The following is a 19,439-nucleotide window of genomic DNA, read 5'->3' as shown; positions in this document are numbered from 1 at the left end:
AGGGTTCGGGAAGATGGGCCCGAGGGTGCTGTGACCTGGGAAGGGGACACTTGGTGGTACAGAGGGGCATGTGGGCAGTGGACGGCGTCAGCTGTGCAGGATGGACCGTGGCAGAAGGCGGGAAGTTGGGGCAGAGCGGCGTGCCAGACCGAGGTGGGAGAAACGAGGGCAGAAAGAAGGAGAAAGGGCGGGAAGTGCGGTGAAAATAAGAGGGGCTCAGACCGAGATGCAAGGGAGGCCTCGGATATCACAGGAGGCCCCGGGCATCTTCACAGCACGATCCCAAGAGCAAAAGAGAACAGGGGAGAGGGGCACTGTTTTCAACCAAAAGAGCCCATTTAAAAATTGGTATGAAGTTGGCCCAAGTACTCATTGTGCCCCAGTCTATAAAGAGGGAGGGGACACTGTGCCCCAATCTATAAAGAGGGAGGGGACACAAACAAATTGGAGTGACTTAAATTTATAATTATGGATACCAAGTGCCCCCTTCCCCTGCAGCTCTTCAATGAGTAACAAAACCATCCCTTGGAATCCTCTCGAACACAACAGTCCTCATCTATCCTATATGGTCTCGGGCTGTGCCCTCTGTCGGGTTCACACGAAACACAGATTCTAGGCAAATGTTTCCTAGGATCCCTCTTCAACTGCATTGCTCAAAATATTCCAGGGGGGAGGGCATTTTCTGTGCACGTGCAAGGCCCACACCTGTCCCCAAGTACCCCTGACCCTTGAACAACACAGGTCTGAACTGGGAAGGTCCACTATACGCGGATTTTTTTTTCAACACATTTACTACTATGTTAACCATCCGCGGTTGGTAGAATCCACGGATGTGGAATCTGCGGATACAGGAGGGCCAACCGTGGGACCTGAGCACTACGCATTTTGGTACCTGCAGCAGGTCGTGGAACCAATCCCCAGTGCATACCCAGGGATGACCGTATAAACCAGCTGCAGATCTGCTGCGTGTTTTTCCCGTTTGGCAACGTAGTGTGACATCAGTCAACAGCTGGCGATCTGTGCATGGATATGGAAAACACACCACCTAAAGGGCCTCGGAAGATTGCTCCTTGGGTACAACAGAAGCGCCATCCCTCACTGGAGAAAGTATTTACCGCAAGGAGAGAAGGAACCCTATCTGACTGTGAGAGATGGTGGGGAACTGCGTGCTAAGGTGACGCGTCTTCCCAGCGCGCACGCACGCTCCAGGGTCTGCGTGGCTTGGGCCCGCCCCTGGGGGTGCACGTACCTCGTTGATGCTGATCTCGGCCTCCACATACTGCAGGCCCTTCTGCAGGATGGAGATGAGGGCAGCCGGCGGCACTAGAGTCCCATTGATGTTGGACTGGCTTATGTGGCTCTCGATACCGAATGTGAACGCCGAGTGGGAAAAACCTGCAACGAGACAGGGAGGCCAGGGTTCTGTGAAGCCTGGACCGAGGGCGGAAGGCACAGCCACTGAGACCTAAAAGGCGGCACCGCTGATGTCAGACGCGCTTAATAGCAGAAGGGACAAGGCTGTAGGATGCCCGGCCTCTGATGTGGGGTGTCGTGGGCAGGATCCGGCAGAGAGAGGGAGAGATGCAGACCAAGGCAGGCCTCTGCTTGCACGGGACGGGAAAACAGCTGTAAAGGTAGAGCCCTTTCGGCGTTATTAAAAGCGAAACAGGCCCGTGTCTGCCCGGGTTAACGGTTTCTGTTACAGAAATCAGACTCCAGGGCTCTGTGCCTGGGTTTGCAGGGCTCCTTCCAGAAGTTCATGCTTATGTCTGTCTGCGCCCTCCTTGCAGTGCTCACGGCAAATGAATCTCACCACCCACTGTCCGAAGAAAAAGAGGCTGGTCCGGACTCAGTGGTGTGGCCTTGGGTCATTAACCGAAAAACTGGGTGATCCCCTTGGCTAAGAGGTGCTGGGTTCCCCCATTCCTCCCCTAGCACCCCTCGCCAAGTGCCTCTGTAGGAAGCTGCTGACAACACTAGGCAAGTGAGAGGTGCTTGCAGATAAGGCGTGGATGGAGCTGGTTGGATGAAAACGTTGGGAGAAAAGTCAGGACGGTGACGGCAGGTAGCAAACAATGCCTGTTTCAATGAAGGAGGGCACAGGGCAGGGCAGGAGGACCTGGGGGTCCACGGGGGACGGGGGTGCGGGCCCGAGGCACAGGTTGCCTTTTGCTCTGTCAGACCCTCACCTGTGTGGGTCCCGGGCAGCCCGCTCCCAAGGTGTCTCCGCCATGAGCGCCTTCCCATCACCCCTGGCTCATCCTACGTGCTGGGGGGTGGCTGGCGGGGGTCTCCCTGCCTCTCGAGCCACACTCAACGTTCATCAGCCCAGCAGGCCCCCCGTCCTCCATCAGAGTCAACATCCTCAGTGCTTCTGCCTTTTGTTACCAAAACACAACCAGCCTTTGCAATAAACAAAACGCTCAGCAGATGGGAATGTTCCCTCACGCGAGAAGAGCTCTGTCTGCATCTGCGTCCCTTTCTCTCTCCACTCTCTCCTCCTCACCCCACCTCCTGCTCATGGCCTCGTTATTAAGAATATATAGAATAGGCACTTGATACTTATTTCAAGAGTAGTACTGTAGCTGCTATTAACTTGTGTATATTTCTTTATGCACTGTAACCCCCTAAATTAGATTGTACAGGAGAGTGTATATTTCTTTATACACTGTAACCCCCTAAATTAGGTTGTACAGGAGAGTGTATATTTCTTTATACACTGTAACCCCCTAAATTAGATTGTACAGGAGAGTGTATATTTCTTTATGCAGTGTAACCCCCTAAATTAGATTGTACAGGAGACTGTATATTTCTTTATACACTGTAACCCCCTAAATTAGATTGTACAGGAGAGTGTATATTTCTTTATGCAGTGTAACCCCCTAAATTAGATTGTACAGGAGAGCACCTCGGAGGCTCTCCCCGCACAGAGTGCCTCTGCTCCTACTCTCTGAAGGACATGAACAAACGCCCTTTGCAGTCAGCCTTCCCTTCTCCCTCTAACTTGTTTTCTCTCTCTCTGCCCTCCGTTCCCTTACCAACTCCTGCCAGAACAGAACCACCCACCCCTGTGTTAACCAATGACTCTATCCCCCCGAGTCTCTGCCACCCTGTGGACAGTCTTAATCTCCAAGCTTTTATCACTCATTTTCCGGCAAGGGGTAGACTAGAAAAATCTGAGGTCAATGGATGGAGCTGGACCGAGTGGGTTCTTGGCCGGACTCCCCATCTCATGGGCTCATCCCTATATACTCCGGGCCACGACGGCTTCTCTCTCGTAAGAATCCTTCCTGGGTGACAGCCCCGCCCACCTGGCTCCTACCATCTCTCCCATTCGTGTCTCCACCAGCTGATGGGACAGGACACTGGACTGAGAGCCATTTGTTACCCTCCTGGTATCTCCACAAGGTCTCGTGCAGGACTACGCCCGCTGCGGTAGTAATAAAATAACACCCGCCAGCCCTTACACGGTACGCACTCTCAGTCAGGCACTGCTCCAAGGACTTCCTCCTAATTCCGTAACCCTCTGCAGTCATTCCCTCGTTCTCTTTTCTCCCTTTTACGGATCGGGTCCTGAGATCTCCCGAGGGTAACTGACAGACCCCAGTCACTAGCTCCAAACTCAGGCAGTAGGACACCAAACGCAGCCCACCACAAAATTCCACCTAGAAACTTCTACAGAGTGTTCCACCAGAGCACAGCTTTGACTGTGACCAGGGCTCCCGAGAAATACATCTCAGTGACTGATGGAGCAGCTGTGGGAGAAAAGTCAAACTTTTGGTGTGTGTCTTAGTCCGTTCCAGCTGCTATAACAAAACACCACACACTGGGTGGTGTCAGCAGCAAACATTTTTTTCTCACAGTTCTGGAGGCTGAAGTCCAAGATCAAGGTACTGGCAAATTCAGTGTCTGGTGAGAGCCCACTTCCTGGTCCACAGATGACTGTCTTTTCCTTGTAACCTCACAAGGTGGAAGGGGCAAGAGAGCTCTGTGCGGCCTCTTAGAAGGGCACCAATCCCATTCATGAGGGCCCCATCCTCATGACCTAATCACCTCCTAAAGGCTCTGCCTCCAAATATCACACTGGGGATTATGCTTCAGCATATTTGTGTGTGTGTGTGTGTGTGTGTGTTCGGAAGGGAAATACAAAATTCAGTCTACAGAAGTATTATTTCATTCATCTACTCACCCACTCATTTATTCCCTCAAGTATCACAGGGCCATAGAAATGCTACTTTTTTTTTTAATTTTTGAATTTTATTTTATTAATTTTTTAATACAGCAGGTTCTTTTTTTTTTTTTAATTTTATTTATTTATTTTTGGCTGTGTTGGGTCTTCGTTTCTGTGCGAGGGCTTCCTCCAGTTGCAGCGAACGAGGGCCACTCTTCATCGCGGTGCACGGGCCTCCCACCATTGCGGCCTCTTTTGTTGAGGAGCACAGGCTCCAGACGTGCAGGCTCAGCAGTTGTGGCTCACGGGCCCAGCCGCTCCACGGCATGTGGGATCTTCCCAGACTGGGGCTCGAACCCATGTCCCCCGCGTTGGCAGGCAGATTCTCAACCACTGCGCCACCAGGGAAGCCCAGCAGGTTCTTATTAGATATCCATTTTATACATGTCAGTCCCAATCTCCCAATTCATCACACCACCACCCCTGCCACTTTCCCCCCTTGAGGTCCATACGTTTGTTCTCTACATCTATGTCTCTATTTCTGCCCTGCAAACCGGTTCATCTGTACCATTTTTCTAGGTTCCACATGTATGTGTTAATGTATGATATTTGTTAGCAATGCTACTTAAGTCACATGAAACACAGCAGATTCTGACTACCTTACCACCTTTAATCAAACCTGGGCACTCTGTGTCCTTTATCTCAATCTTCACAACAGCTGTTCAGAGTTGGTGTTTCTGTTTTACACATGAGAAGGACAAATGTTGCAGAAATAAGATAAGCTGTCCAAGGTTCATACATGTGATGAGAGGCTGAACTAGAATTTCAACTCTAGACTATGTGACTCCAAGATTCACCTTTTTAACCTTACTTACTCTAAGACCCAGAGACACAGGAACCAGAATTCTTAAATTCTCCAGGTGGATGCCAAGTCCATTCCCAGCTGGACCACCAGCGGCTCTGGATCAGCGGCAGCCACAGATACAGTGCCAGCAACTTGTCAAGAACTGGGTGCAAACCCACTTCTAAGCCAAGACTTGAATACGTCCTTGATTGCTCTCTTTATCTGGGTTGGGTATAGAGTTTGGTTGCATAACTTTCTTATCTCTCCACGTGATACTGCTCTTCAAAGTAGATTCCATTTCTAGAACACGTTGATGACGATACTCAGTGAAGGACTGCTGAAAGAAGGGGATGGAGCAGTGAAGACGAATGGGGGGGTGGGTGGGAGTCTGAGGCTTCTGCAAAGAGGAGGGCTAAAAGCCATCTGCTAGAAGGAACGCCCCCCCACTAAAGCAAAATGATGACTAAGCAGGATAAAGCTCTATAAGGGAACCATGACCTTGAACATCTGATGAACACTTGGGTCCGCTACTGGAGATGACAGTAAATCATGACTGGAAACCAGGTTATCTTCAAACCCTTGCTGTAATGTTCCATGTCACTGCTGAAAAGAGGCCTCCTATTTGTTTAAATTTACACTAGCTGCATTTCTTTGGACAGATCTCTGTGTGGCCTCCAAATCAATGGTTGCTTTCAGTCCATTTGTTTTTAAGACTTTCTTCTTGATTTCTGGCCAACCAGGTTTCATCAAGGCAAGTGGGAGGGCCAGGCAGACAACGTGTCAGGAGTCCTGGGTTCCGTCCTCACTCAGCCACACAGGGGCTGAGTGTCTGGGCCAGGCCGCTTCACTGGGCTGGGCCTGCATTTCCTTTACTACCACGCGGGGCTAAGGGGTACCTCAAGGAGCTGAAGGGAGAATCAGAGGCGAGAACAGCTGGAGCACAGACACTTTTCCTATTTTAAATTTATTTTATTGAAGTATAGCTGATTTACAACGTTGTGTTAATTTCTGCCGTACAGCAAAGTGGTTCCGTTATACATATACACAGTCTTTTTCATATTCTCTCCCATTATGGTTTATCACAAGATTTAAAAAAAAAATTTTATTGAAGGATAGTTGACTTACAATGTTGTGTTAATTTCTTCTGTACAACAAAGTGACTCAGTTATACATATATATATTCTTTTCCATTATGACCTGTCACAGAACATTAAATATAGTTCCCTATACTATACCTTATTGTTTATCCACTCTACATATAATAGTTTGCATCTGCTAATCCCAAACTCCCACTCAATCCCTTCCCCGCCCTCCGCCTTGGCAACCACAAGTCTGTTCTCTGTCTGTTTTTGTTTTGTAGATAGGTTCATTTGTGTCATATTTTAGATTCCACCTATAAGTGATATCCTATGGTATTTGTCTTTCTCTGTCTGACTTACTTCGCTTAGTATGATCATCTCTAGGTCCATCGATGTTGCTGCAAATGGCATTACTTCATTCTTTTTTATGGCTGGGTAGTAAGTAATCCATTGTATACGTGTACCACTTCTTCTTTAGCCCATTCATCTGTCGATGGACATTTACATTGTTTCCACAGATGCTTCTTAATCTAGATAGAAGACCATGAACTAGTGGAAACATCCCTTTTCCATGTTGCCCTGTCCATGCAATGAGGACAACTGACGTCGCTAGGGTACTTCCCGGTTCTGGAATTCACTCACTGTGGAACAGGGGGATGTCCTCAGCCTCTGTCAGGGAGGCCTGCTTGAGCACTTCCTCTTAGGTCACGGTTGCTGCCCTGTGCCAAGGTGCTGCGTAATGCGCCGCCTTGGAAGACTGGCATCTCCAGGAAGGATGCCCCTGTGTTGGGGGTGGCCGGCCTCCATATGCCACCACCAGCGCCCCACCCCTCCCAACGAGACTCCAGGGCTAATGAGCATATTCACTTTCAGTCTGCCAGTGCTATGACTTCTGTGCCTTACGCCTCTTCAGCTTTCCCCCAGCTTTCAATGCATCCCTTCTTCTCCCCAGCAGGACACTGGGGGGAACAGAGAACAGGATGTCAGTGACAGAGGTGGACATGCTCAGAAGTGGCTCAATGGCAGGTGTGGAAGTTGGTAAAGAGGGGCAGAGTAAAGAGCTTGGTGGCACCTTGACGGAAGATTCCTGGACGGCTCAGTGTGAGCGTCCCTGGTGTCCACAGCTCGGGCAGCCTGGAGCGGTCGCTGAAGCCCGCAGACTTGCCTCCTGCTAAGCAAGAGGCGTCCCTGGTGAATGTCTCCTCAGGAAGCTTCTCAGCTGTGGCATGGCTGACGTTTGGGCCAAAGCATTCTTTGCTGGGCCGGGGAGCTGGAAGGGGCGCTGGAAGGGGCGCTGGAAGGGGAGCTGGAAGGGGCGCTGGAAGGGGAGCTGGAAGGGGCGCTGGAAGGGGCGCTGGAAGGGGAGCTGGAAGGGGCGCTGGAAGGGGCGCTGGAAGGGGCGCTGGAAGGGGCGCTGGAAGGGGCGCTGGAAGGGGAGCTGGAAGGGGCGCTGGAAGGGGAGCTGGAAGGGGCGCTGGAAGGGGCGCTGGAAGGGGCGCTGGAAGGGGAGCTGGAAGGGGCGCTGGAAGGGGAGCTGGAAGGGGAGCTGGAAGGGGCGCTGGAAGGGGCGCTGGAAGGGGCGCTGGAAGGGGCGCTGGAAGGGGAGCTGGAAGGGGCGCTGGAAGGGGCGCTGGAAGGGGCGCTGGAAGGGGAGCTGGAAGGGGCGCTGGAAGGGGCGCTGGAAGGGGCGCTGGAAGGGGAGCTGGAAGGGGCGCTGGAAGGGGAGCTGGAAGGGGCGCTGGAAGGGGAGCTGGAAGGGGCGCTGGAAGGGGCGCTGGAAGGGGAGCTGGAAGGGGCGCTGGAAGGGGCGCTGGAAGGGGCGCTGGAAGGGGCGCTGGAAGGGGCGCTGGAAGGGGAGCTGGAAGGGGCGCTGGAAGGGGAGCTGGAAGGGGCGCTGGAAGGGGCGCTGGAAGGGGAGCTGGAAGGGGCGCTGGAAGGGGCGCTGGAAGGGGCGCTGGAAGGGGAGCTGGAAGGGGCGCTGGAAGGGGAGCTGGAAGGGGCGCTGGAAGGGGAGCTGGAAGGGGCGCTGGAAGGGGCGCTGGAAGGGGAGCTGGAAGGGGCGCTGGAAGGGGAGCTGGAAGGGGCGCTGGAAGGGGCGCTGGAAGGGGAGCTGGAAGGGGCGCTGGAAGGGGCGCTGGAAGGGGAGCTGGAAGGGGCGCTGGAAGGGGCGCTGGAAGGGGAGCTGGAAGGGGCGCTGGAAGGGGAGCTGGAAGGGGCGCTGGAAGGGGAGCTGGAAGGGGCGCTGGAAGGGGCGCTGGAAGGGGCGCTGGAAGGGGAGCTGGAAGGGGCGCTGGAAGGGGAGCTGGAAGGGGCGCTGGAAGGGGCGCTGGAAGGGGAGCTGGAAGGGGCGCTGGAAGGGGCGCTGGAAGGGGCGCTGGAAGGGGAGCTGGAAGGGGCGCTGGAAGGGGAGCTGGAAGGGGCGCTGGAAGGGGCGCTGGAAGGGGAGCTGGAAGGGGCGCTGGAAGGGGCGCTGGAAGGGGCGCTGGAAGGGGAGCTGGAAGGGGCGCTGGAAGGGGAGCTGGAAGGGGCGCTGGAAGGGGCGCTGGAAGGGGAGCTGGAAGGGGCGCTGGAAGGGGAGCTGGAAGGGGCGCTGGAAGGGGCGCTGGAAGGGGAGCTGGAAGGGGCGCTGGAAGGGGCGCTGGAAGGGGCGCTGGAAGGGGAGCTGGAAGGGGCGCTGGAAGGGGAGCTGGAAGGGGCGCTGGAAGGGGAGCTGGAAGGGGCGCTGGAAGGGGCGCTGGAAGGGGCGCTGGAAGGGGCGCTGGAAGGGGAGCTGGAAGGGGCGCTGGAAGGGGAGCTGGAAGGGGCGCCGTCCTGTGTACTGTAGGATGTTGAGCAGCATCCCTGGGCTCTACGCAGTAGATTTTTTGTTTTGGCTGCACCGTGCTGCTTGCAGGATCTTAGTTCCCCAACCAGGGGACTGAACCTGGGGCCACGGAGGTGAAAGTGCCGAGTCCTGACCACTGGACCGCCAGGGAAGTCCCTCTACACACTAGATGCTAGTAGCAAGCCTCCTCCCGGTCATGACAACCAAAAAGGTCTGCAGATATTGCCTAACTGACCCTAACCATGGCAGACGACCAATGACCCAGAGGAAGCACACCCCCCAAAAGGACACAACCCACAGGTCTAGTTTACTCACACTTCTGCTTCATTTATAAACACCATGGGTGGACTGCTGCCATTGAAAAGCAAGTCACAGAATTCAGATAACACACGGTAATGGGGGATAACCAGATGAAGTGAAGATATTTCCGAGGAGAAAAAAGGGTATCATCATGATAAACTGGGAAAGGTTTAAAACAAGCACGACGTTTTTTATAAAGCACAGTAAGACCTTCAAGAGTAACTAATCTGAAAAGATACATGCACCCCGATGTTCACTACAGCACTATTCACAATAGCCAAGGCATGGAAGCAACCAAAGTGTCCATCAATAGATGAATGGATAAAGGAGATGTGGTTGTATACACAATGAAACACTACTCAGCCATAAAAATTGAAATATTGCCATTTGTAGCAACATGGATGGCCCTAGAGATTATCATACTAAGTGAAGTAAATCAGACAGAGACAGACAAATAATATATGATATCACTTATATGTGGAATCTAAAAAAATAGTACAAATGAATTATTTACAAAACAGAAAGAGACTCACAGACATAGAAAACAAACTTATGGTTACCAAAGGGGAAGATGGGGAGGGCTAAATGAGGAGTATGGGATTAACAGATACACACTACTATACATAAAATAGATAACCAACAAGGATTTACTGTAGAGCACAGGGAACTACAGTCAATATCTTGTAATAAACTCTAATGGAATAGAATTTTTAAAAAGAATATAGATATATACGTATCTATATAGATATATATATACATATCTGTACACGTATCAAATCACTTTGCTGTATACGTGAAACGAACACAATATTGTAAATCAACTATACTTCAATAAAAACAATAAATTAAATAAAAAAGATCTTGAAGAGTAAAATCCTTCCCATTTAGGGTGAAAGGTGCTACTGTCTCATGAGAGAGGAAAACAGCAGGTGCATGAAGGTGCTTCATCCAACTAGGCAATAAAAACAGATTTAAAACAAACTAAGTACATGCTTTGTTTCTTGCAAAACCACTAAACCATACCTCTTTCACAAATGGCTTCACAAGCCATTTGAGTTGTGCAGTGAACCATCGTGCCCCGTTAATGTTGGCCTGACTCATCAGCAAAACCTGCTAAATGATCACTCACGGCCCTTAGAAACACTGCTTATTCGGCAGAGAAAAGCAGACATGTAATACTTAGGCAGCTGTGCCACTGGTTCTGCATCTTCAGCTGGAACAAATACCAAGGGCACCAATTTGAGGCACTAAAATGCAGAATCTTTATAAAGTGCTTAATGGACTTTTTATACTTGGAATACTGATAGCTATCCAAGGCCAAGGGGCACGATATGAAAATTATCTACATCAGGGATAGGCAAGCTGAGGCCCACGCTGCCTGTGCTTGGAAATAAAGTTTTACTGGAACACAGCCATGCGCATGAGTTGATATATTGCCTACGGCTCCTTTCACACTACGATGGCAGAGCTGAGTAGCTGCAACAGAGCTAGTATAGCCAACAAAGCCGAAGATATTTACTATCTACTCCTTTATAGGAAAAGTGTGCCAACTTGATTACTATATATATATATATTTATATATACACATACACACACACGTAGATATATGTATGTATACATATATGTGTACACACACACATGGACCACACAAAAGCAGATGTCATGGCCTCCCATATCTGCTCTTTCATTTCTTTCTGCTGCGGACTGAATGTCTGTCTCCCCAAAATTCACATGTTGACACCCACCCCCCTAAGGTGATGGTATTAGGTGGCGGGGCCTTGGGAGGCGATAGGTCATGAGGGTGGAGTCCTCATGAATGGGATTAGTGTCATTATATCAACACGAGCAAAAACTCTCACAGTTATCTTTGTAGGAGTAAATATAACTTTCTTCCCAGAACACTTTCTTGGCCTGTCAGCGGGTCCCACCGAATCTGCCGGCACCCAGGACTTCTCGGCCTCCAGAACTGCGAGAAACAAGTGTTTGTGTTCATAAGCCACTGAGTCTGCAGTGTTTTGTTATAGCAGCCCAAAGGCACTAAGACTCTCCTGCTCTGTCTGATTAACAATGGTAACAACGGTAGCAGCCTGGCAGCCGACATTTCCTCAGTACTTCCCTCGTGTCAGGCAGCAGCGTTCAAGCTTTCCAGGTGCTATTGGACGGGACACAGAACTATCATCACAGTAACTTGGTTGATTCACCAGAAGGAACCTAGGACTTATTCTCCTTCTCAAAAGCAGTGAAGAGCCTGCAGGCCTGGGAACAGCCCTCGAAGCCTCTCATTCCCTGTTTTAAGGCTGGCCTTATCTCACTGCTTCTCCAGGCTGGTTTTGCTAGAAGCATACACCTGCTTTCCTGCAGGATGACTCTGCATGTACTCTGCTCTCTTGGTCTAGAACAGTGGTTCGTGCTTCTCAAGCGAGGGCGATTCCGTCTGCCAGAGGAAGACGCTGGGCAGTATCTGGAAACATTTTTGCTCGTCACCAGGGGCTGTGTATGTGTGTGCTGTTGGCTAGTAGGTAGAGGCCAGGGAGGCCGCTGAACACGTACAATGCACAGGACAGCTCTCCAAGCCAAAGAATGATCCAGTCTCGATGCCAGTGGCGTTAGGCTGAGCAACCCTGCCGCTCAATTCCCTCCCCCTTACCGCTGCGTCTTCTCAAGTCATCACGCCCGTGGCCGGGCATCCTTCCTCTTTGTCCTCTCACTAGGAGATGACTGCTCTCTCCCCCCAGCGCCCGCAGCAGCCTCCCCAATCTTCCATCTTGTCGTGGGGCAGTGGGCGGCATCCTCTTTACTCCCATTCGTCTCCTAGCTCCTGAGCAGGCTGACGCTCCTCGAAGGCAGGAGGCCCACCTGGATTCACTTGGTAACACAGAGCACCTTCCTCAATACAGCAGCCGGGGCTGAAGATGGATCTGTAGAATGGCTGAGAGACACTGGTGAAGCTGATGCAAATGAAGGGGGGTCAGAAACTGAATAAAACTGAGTCCTGATTATTTTCAGAATGAAAGACTTTAAGGAGAAGTACAAGAATGAAGGATTTAGGTGCAACGGCATAACACAAGGAAAACAGCTTTTATTTTTTTTTAATATCTTTATTGGAGTATAATTGCTTTACAATGGTGTGTTAGTTGCTGCTGTATAACAAAAAGTGAATCAGTTATACACATACATATGTTCCCATATCTCCTCCCTCTTGCGTCTCCCTCCCACCCTTCCTATCCCACCCCTCTAGGTGGTCACAAAGCACCGAGCTGATCTCCCTGTGCTATGCGGCTGCTTCCCACTAGCTAGCTATTTTACATTTGGTAATGTATATATGTCCATGCCACTCTCTCACTTCGTCCCGGCTTACCCTTCCGCCTCCCCGTGTCCTCAAGTCCATTCTCTACGTCTGCGTCTTTATTCCTGTCCTGCCTCTAGGTTCTTCAGAACCATTATTTTTTCCCTAGATTCCATATATACGTGTTAGCATACGGTATTTGTTTTTCTCTGACTTACTTCACTCTGTATGACAGACTCTGGGTCCATCCACCTCACTACAAATAACTCAGTTTCGGGAAAACAGCTTTTAGATGAAGATGTCATACAAGCAACAGTCTCAAAACACCAAAGAGGGCTCTTGGCCATATGTCTATACCAGAATTAAAAACCCATCACGTTATTTGAGAGTAATAATAGTTAATCATAAAGGTAATGACATTAAGTGCTTATTATATGTATCAGCCCTTCTCATGAATTAGGTTAGCGAGTTGGTAACAACCTATGAGTCAGTCTTAATAAATCCCTATTACAGATAGGGAAATTGAGTCACAGAGCAGTTAAAAGTGATTTCCCTGAGGGCACACAGCTAGCAAGTGGTCGTCTGATCTCTGAGTCCATTCTCTTAACCCACACACCAGACACCATTGAAATTTGTTTAGAAACCTCTGAATGATTCAAAATGGTATCCTTTTTAAAAAGAGGAAGAAAATCATCTCATCAGTAATACCATTTATATTACAAATTTCAACGAAATAAGTTGCAAACAAGGCCTACGTTGTGGAAACTAGGCAGAATGCTTTCCAGGTTAAAGAGGCAAACAAAGATGAAGTGTATAAAGAGAGCTATATTAGGAACAAGAGACAGCAAAGTCAGAGGCAGTGATGCAGGAGTTTGGTACTGTTTCTTTTTTTCACGGAGAGAACACACTTCACCCATGTGCTCCGAGGCCTGGGCCTGCCCTCACTTGCTTCCCCGGCTTCCTTTTCTGACCAACAAACAGGTGGAATTAGGCGATCTCCAAGGTCTCTTTCAATTCTAAAATTCTAGGCAGAGGAAAAAATGACCTCATCGTCCCAATCAAACCCACGGGATTTTAATTTATGGAGGTGAGTGAGTGATGACACGGAGAGATGAAGGCCACGGAAAGAAGAATCCATCACTTCCAATTCCAGTGGGAAGCGGCCACGCCAGGCCACCAGGGCCACAAGAAACCTTATCACATGCAGGGACCAGAACGCCAAGAAACAGAGAGAGGAGCCGGGACTACGGCTTTATGGATATAATGGAGGGCGAGTAGCTCGGTGGGGATGTCCTCTACTGGACAGGGAGTGAAAACACACACATGAGCGTCTGTGGATGGGAGGGCTGTAACACGATTTCCATGTGCCCGCAAGAGCCACCTCGAGACAGAGAGGCCAACGGCTGTGGCCGTCGGTCCAGCCCTAAGATTAGTGACCGCCAAGCGGCCACTGGTCAGCATGCTCACCCAGTCCCACGGGCTGCAGGGGTTTGACCACGGGGTCGTTCTGGAAACGAAGCTGTGGGCTGCTAAGGAATACGCAGCACTTCCTTATTCCTGTAATATCCCTGCACATGGTGCAGTCAGCACAGCTTCTCCTCTGTCAGTACTTTCCGGATCATAAAGTTTTCTCCAACACAACTGCAGCTGCCTGCGAAGCGGCCCGCCTTCCTCTTGGGGGGCAAGGAGGGCGGGGGGACCAGGTGACTCAGGTGTGCGGGTCGGGAGAGTACCGATAAAAATAAAGACGGGAGAGAGAGGCTGAGGGTGGTGAACCGGCAGCTGGACCAAATACATCAAACAGAGGCGCACACACACACACGCACACACACGCGTGCGCAAGCACACACACACACACGCACGCACGGAGTGAGAAGATGTAAACAGAAAAGGCGCGAGAATAAGAAATCATACCCTCATCTTTGGGGGCTGATGTGTTATCAGTTCACTTCTTCTTTTTGGAAGTGATGGATTCGTCTCACCAGAGGATTACATTTTCTTCCCGGGAAGCAATTCATAACCGTAAACTCTAGTTTTATCCATGGTAAAAAGCACAAACATATGCTGAGAGTTCTTTTTGATTTTTCAGTCTACATCACTATACATGTTCCTAACAACTCCACACTTCAATGTGTTTACCTTAAAAAAAAAAAAAAAAAAAATCCCTGAGACTGAGCTCTCCCATACTGTCCCAGTTCTCCAGTATCTTGCTGGAGAAAAAACTGAGTGCAGGGAGGTGGCTTTATGAGCCGCAAATCTGTTCTCACTGACCTGCCGTAACGTGGAATTCAGCGTAAAATGGAACTGCTTGGATGGCGCCCAAAAGAAATACCAGGAGGACCTCGTTAAAAATAGGGTTTCACTTCTAACATCTGGCCTGGACCCCAGGGGTGGCGGCGGAGAGCAGCCTGGACTGCTGACTGCTGCAGACCTCGCACCCCTGCCAAGACTTGCAATATCCACTAAACCTGGGAGGCCTCCAGGAGGAGAGGGCACGAGTCAGGTTATAAACGAAGGGTGCTACTTCCTCCTGGGTCCACAGCTGGCCGGGGGGAGGCAGCTCCGCGAGGGGGGCCGGGGAGGCGGCTGCTTGCCTCCACAAGCTCACCCAGACCTCAGCTCCCGCTTCCGGCCGGCACGCGGAGAAGCCAGGCGGAGAAGCCATGCTCAGAGCCGGCTCCTTCTGGCACCATCGCCGCAACAGCTTTGAACCCTCGTGAATTCTGGATCCGCTATTTCTTAATTGGGAAAGTCGAGCTCGACTGCCAAACCGGAGATTTACAATGGATAGCAGCACCGTTAAAAATTACAATTAACATAGGACTTGGGGGAAAAACAGAGAAACCAATCTGGAGGAGAGAGGGAATACGTCACACCATTATATGCTCGACGCAAGTGCTATTCTCACACGCGGGAATTTCCTCCAGTCCGCTTGCCCTACGCAATTTAATTTCTACATGTAGTTCTTGTGGTCCTAGAATTCTGCACCCGTGTTCTTTCTCACCTAACACAATATAAGCATTTCCCCTTGTTGCTAATTGGTCTCAACAGTCACCATTTTGGTTGATTCTCAGTTTTCACTGAGAGTCATCCCTGACTTACACACATGGCCTCCAGATTTACTTTCAAAGACTAATCAATGGCTTCCCACTGGACAGCCTGGCCTTCGTGTGCTGTTGACCCAGCATCCCAGTACTTCCTTCTTTTCCCTCCCATCCTGCATCCTTTGTTCCCCTCGCCAAGATGGCTCCTCCTCCATAAACACGCGGGGCTTTGCTGAGCCTCGTGGCATTAACTCTGGCTCTTGATTTTGCTTGAAATGCTCTCCTTCCTCCTTTGCCTGAAGAGTTCTAGCTCAAGTGCCTCCTTCTCTCTGCACCCTCCCCTGTGGTCCTCTGTGAACTCCTCCGACCTCACATCTATCAGCCTCTGCGTCAGACGCCTCTTTAATATCTGTGACGCTCCCTAGGTGAGGAGGAAAAGACTTCCTCCTCCCATCTGTCCTTCCAACCCTAGCACCTAGGGCAGTGCCACCACTCAACAGACAAGCCGGCAAGAGACATTTATAGAACTGCAAATCATGACAACTGCTTTATTCGTGCATATCAAGGATTCCCAGATGGCACCCATACCTCTGACAGTACCTAAAACAATTTTCCGTAGCACAGGGGCAAATATTTTAAAATCAAAGTTATTTACTTTAATGTGCATCATGCAAGTACAATTAATAGATATATTTGAAAATTCAGGAAAAAGTAACTGCTTCAATTTAAGGAAAAATGTTAATAAATATTAACAAAATACTATTAGGTGTATGCAAAAATGACGTAGACAGTACAAGAGAAATGACGATGGGAAATACACGTATAGACAGAAGAGGGCAAAAGAAGTGTCCAAAGGACAAGGAAGTAATGAATACTCACTATACACACATGGGGGCGGGGGCGTCCAAGTTCCCTGGATGGGAAGAAACTCCTACATTCCATTAGTAGGCTTGGACAGGAGTCTGCAAACTATATCCTCTGAGCCAAATCTGTTCCCTTGCCTGTCTTTGCAAATAAAGTTTTATTGAAACACAGCTACTCTCATGTGTCTATGTATTTTTGATGGCTGCTTTTGCATTACAAAGACAGAAATGACTAGTTGTGACAGAGACTAAAATACTATCTTTTACAGAAAGATTCCTCCAACTAATCCAGGCGAGAGACCTAAACTAGGCGATGGGACCAACAGGTGCTTAGGAAAGCAGTTTTTGATCCCTCAACTTGCTTTATGAGGCCAGTAAAACCCTAAGATCCAAACCTGATGAGAACATCCAAAAAGGAACATCACAGCCTAATTTCTCTTGATAAAACAGACTCAAATATACCAGACACAGAACTAACAAATGGAATTCAGTGATATATATGAAGAGGACAAAATGTCCAGGCCACGTGGGGTTTATTCCAGGAATGCAGGCTTTAATGTCGAAAGATAAGTCAACAATTTCACCACATTAAGAGTCAAGAAAGGGCTTCCCTGGTGGCGCAGTGGTTAAGAATCCGCCTGCCAATGCAGGGGACACGGGTTCGAGCGCTGGTCCGGGAAGATCCCTCATGCCGCAGAGTAACTAAGCCCGTGCGCCACAACTACTGAGCCTGCGCTCTAGAGCCCGCGAGCCACAACTACTGAAGCCCGCGTGTCTAGAGCCCGTGTTCTCCAACAAGAAAAGCGACCGCACAAGAGGCCCGCGCACCGCAACCAAGAGTAGCCCTTGCTCACCCCAACTAGAGAAAGCCCGCGCGCAGTAACAAAGACCCAAGGCAGCCAAAAATAAATAAATAAAATAAATTTTAAAAAAAAGAGTCAAGAAAAATCACTTAAGTAGAAGGTTCCAGAGCTAGATGGCCTGTTCTGAATCCTAGCTCTCTGACTTCCTGGCAGTGTGACCTGGGCAAGTGGCTACCTTCTCAACGCCTTGGGTTTCTCATCTGTCAACGATAGCGGCAGCTGTACCTACTTCTTAGGGGTAATAGTTTTATTGGTCAAGTACTGAGAATCATGCCTGGCACACAGCACGTGTTCAATCAATGGGAGCTACTGTCACTAAGGCAAAGCAGTGACAATGGGGAAAGATGCAGCACTAACAAGATATGGGGAGTACCCAGCTGATGGAGACAGTAGGAAAGATACAATGGACAAGGAATATTTGAACATGATTCTGATGTTTTCACATTCAACCGCGATACGATTACGGGACAGAGGAAGCTTTTCTTTGCAGCGAGCGACAGTGGTCAGGAAACGGCAATGGTATTAAGTGTGGAATTATGTTAAAGAATGCTTGGGAGATATACATCCAAAACAGCAGTATGGAAGGCAACAGAGTGGCTGGAGGTAGATACCCAGACTGGGGGATCAGAGGGGTTAGGGATGGACCCACAGACTAGGGGATCAGAGAGGTTAGGGATGGACACCCAGACTGGGGGATCAGAGAGGTTAGGGATGGACCCCCAGACTGGGGGATCAGAGAGGTTAGGGATGGACCCCCAGACTGGGGGATCAGAGAGGTTAGGGATGGACCCCCAGACTGGAGGATCAGAGAGGTTAGGGATGGACCCACAGACTGGGGGATCAGAGAGGTTAGGGATGGACCCCCAGACTGGGGGATCAGAGAGGTTAGGGATGGACCCCCAGACTGGGGGATCAGAGAGGTTAGGGATGGACCCCCAGACTGGGGGATCAGAGAGGTTAGGGATGGACCCCCAGGCTGGGGGATCAGAGAGGTTAGGGATGGACCCCCAGACTGGGGGATCAGAGAGGTTAGGGATGGACCCCCAGGCTGGGGGATCAGAGAGGTTAGGGATGGACCCCCAGACTGGGGGATCAGAGAGGTTAGGGATGGACCCCCAGACTGGGGGATCAGAGAGGTTAGGGATGGACCCCCAGACTGGGGGATCAGAGAGGTTAGGGATGGACCCCCAGACTAGGGGATCAGAGAGGCTAGGGATGGACCCCCAGACTGCGGGATCAGAGAGGTTTGGGATGGACACCCAGACTGGGTGATCAGAGGGGTTAGGGATGGACCCACAGACTGGGGGATCAGAGAGGTTAGGGTTGGACCCCCAGACTGGGGGATCAGAGAGGTTAGGGATGGACACCTAGACTGGGGGAATCAGAGAGGTTAGGGATGGACACCTAGACTGGGGGAATCAGAAAGGTTAGGGATGGACACCTAGACTGGGGGAATCAGAGAGGTTAGGGATAGACACCTAGACTGGGGAATCAGAGAGGTTAGGTATGGACACCTAGACTGGGGGATCAGAGAGGCTAGGGATGGACACCCAGACTGGGGATCAGAGAGGTTAGGGATGGACCCTCAGACTGGGGGATCAGAGAGGTTAGGGATGGACACCCAGACTGGGGGTGAGTGGAGAGGCTAGGATGGACACCTAGGCTTGCAGAAGGAACAGCACACTGGCCACAGACCTAGACGTGGGAGGGAAAGAAAAGGATGTCACCTTGGGGACAGTGGCATTTAAGAAGTGGGTGGTGGAGACATCAGTAGAGCAACATATAGAAACTTGGGAGAAAAAGGACAGTGTTGTGTCTGACAGTCCAGATGACTGGCTCTTCAGTCTGGAAGGAAGAAAGGGAACTGAAACTGGCAGGAAATAAAATACATCAAAGCCGGACACTTTTAAGGTCACATTAGAATTTCAGAGCAGGCAGATCTTAAATGTAACGGTGTATGAACTTTGGAAACAGGCACCTTGGTAAGTGGTTATTTCGTCTTCGCTAAAAAAAGGAAACAGGAACCATCTTAGGTTTTTTCATATCATCACTAACCTTTAAAGTAGGAAACAATGGTATAATAAGACTTAAGGGCATCTTCAACAGCATCTAACCTCTCTCTAATGGCAATACCAATGGAAACTGTTTGGCTATATTGAGCAAGA

At 50.2% G+C, this 19,439-nt stretch overlaps 1 protein-coding gene across 7 annotated transcripts in view; it reads right to left on the bottom strand.

Annotated features, from left to right (window-relative positions):
* Positions 1-19,439, bottom strand: part of TBL1X (transducin beta like 1 X-linked) — a 227,179-nt gene that overhangs the window by 25,315 nt on the left and 182,425 nt on the right. For all 7 annotated transcript variants that reach the window (XM_068534103.1, XM_068534106.1, XM_068534108.1 and 4 more), the window contains one exon: positions 1,250-1,395. In XM_068534103.1, the coding sequence (XP_068390204.1) occupies positions 1,250-1,395 (146 nt within the window). The remainder of the gene's footprint in view (positions 1-1,249; positions 1,396-19,439) is intronic.

The sequence above is a fragment of the Eschrichtius robustus genome, chromosome X, assembly GCF_028021215.1.
Source record: "Eschrichtius robustus isolate mEscRob2 chromosome X, mEscRob2.pri, whole genome shotgun sequence".
NCBI classification, from domain to species: domain Eukaryota; kingdom Metazoa; phylum Chordata; class Mammalia; order Artiodactyla; family Eschrichtiidae; genus Eschrichtius; species Eschrichtius robustus.
Note: the sequence above shows the minus strand (reverse complement) of the source record. Positions and strands in the feature narration are given on the sequence as shown.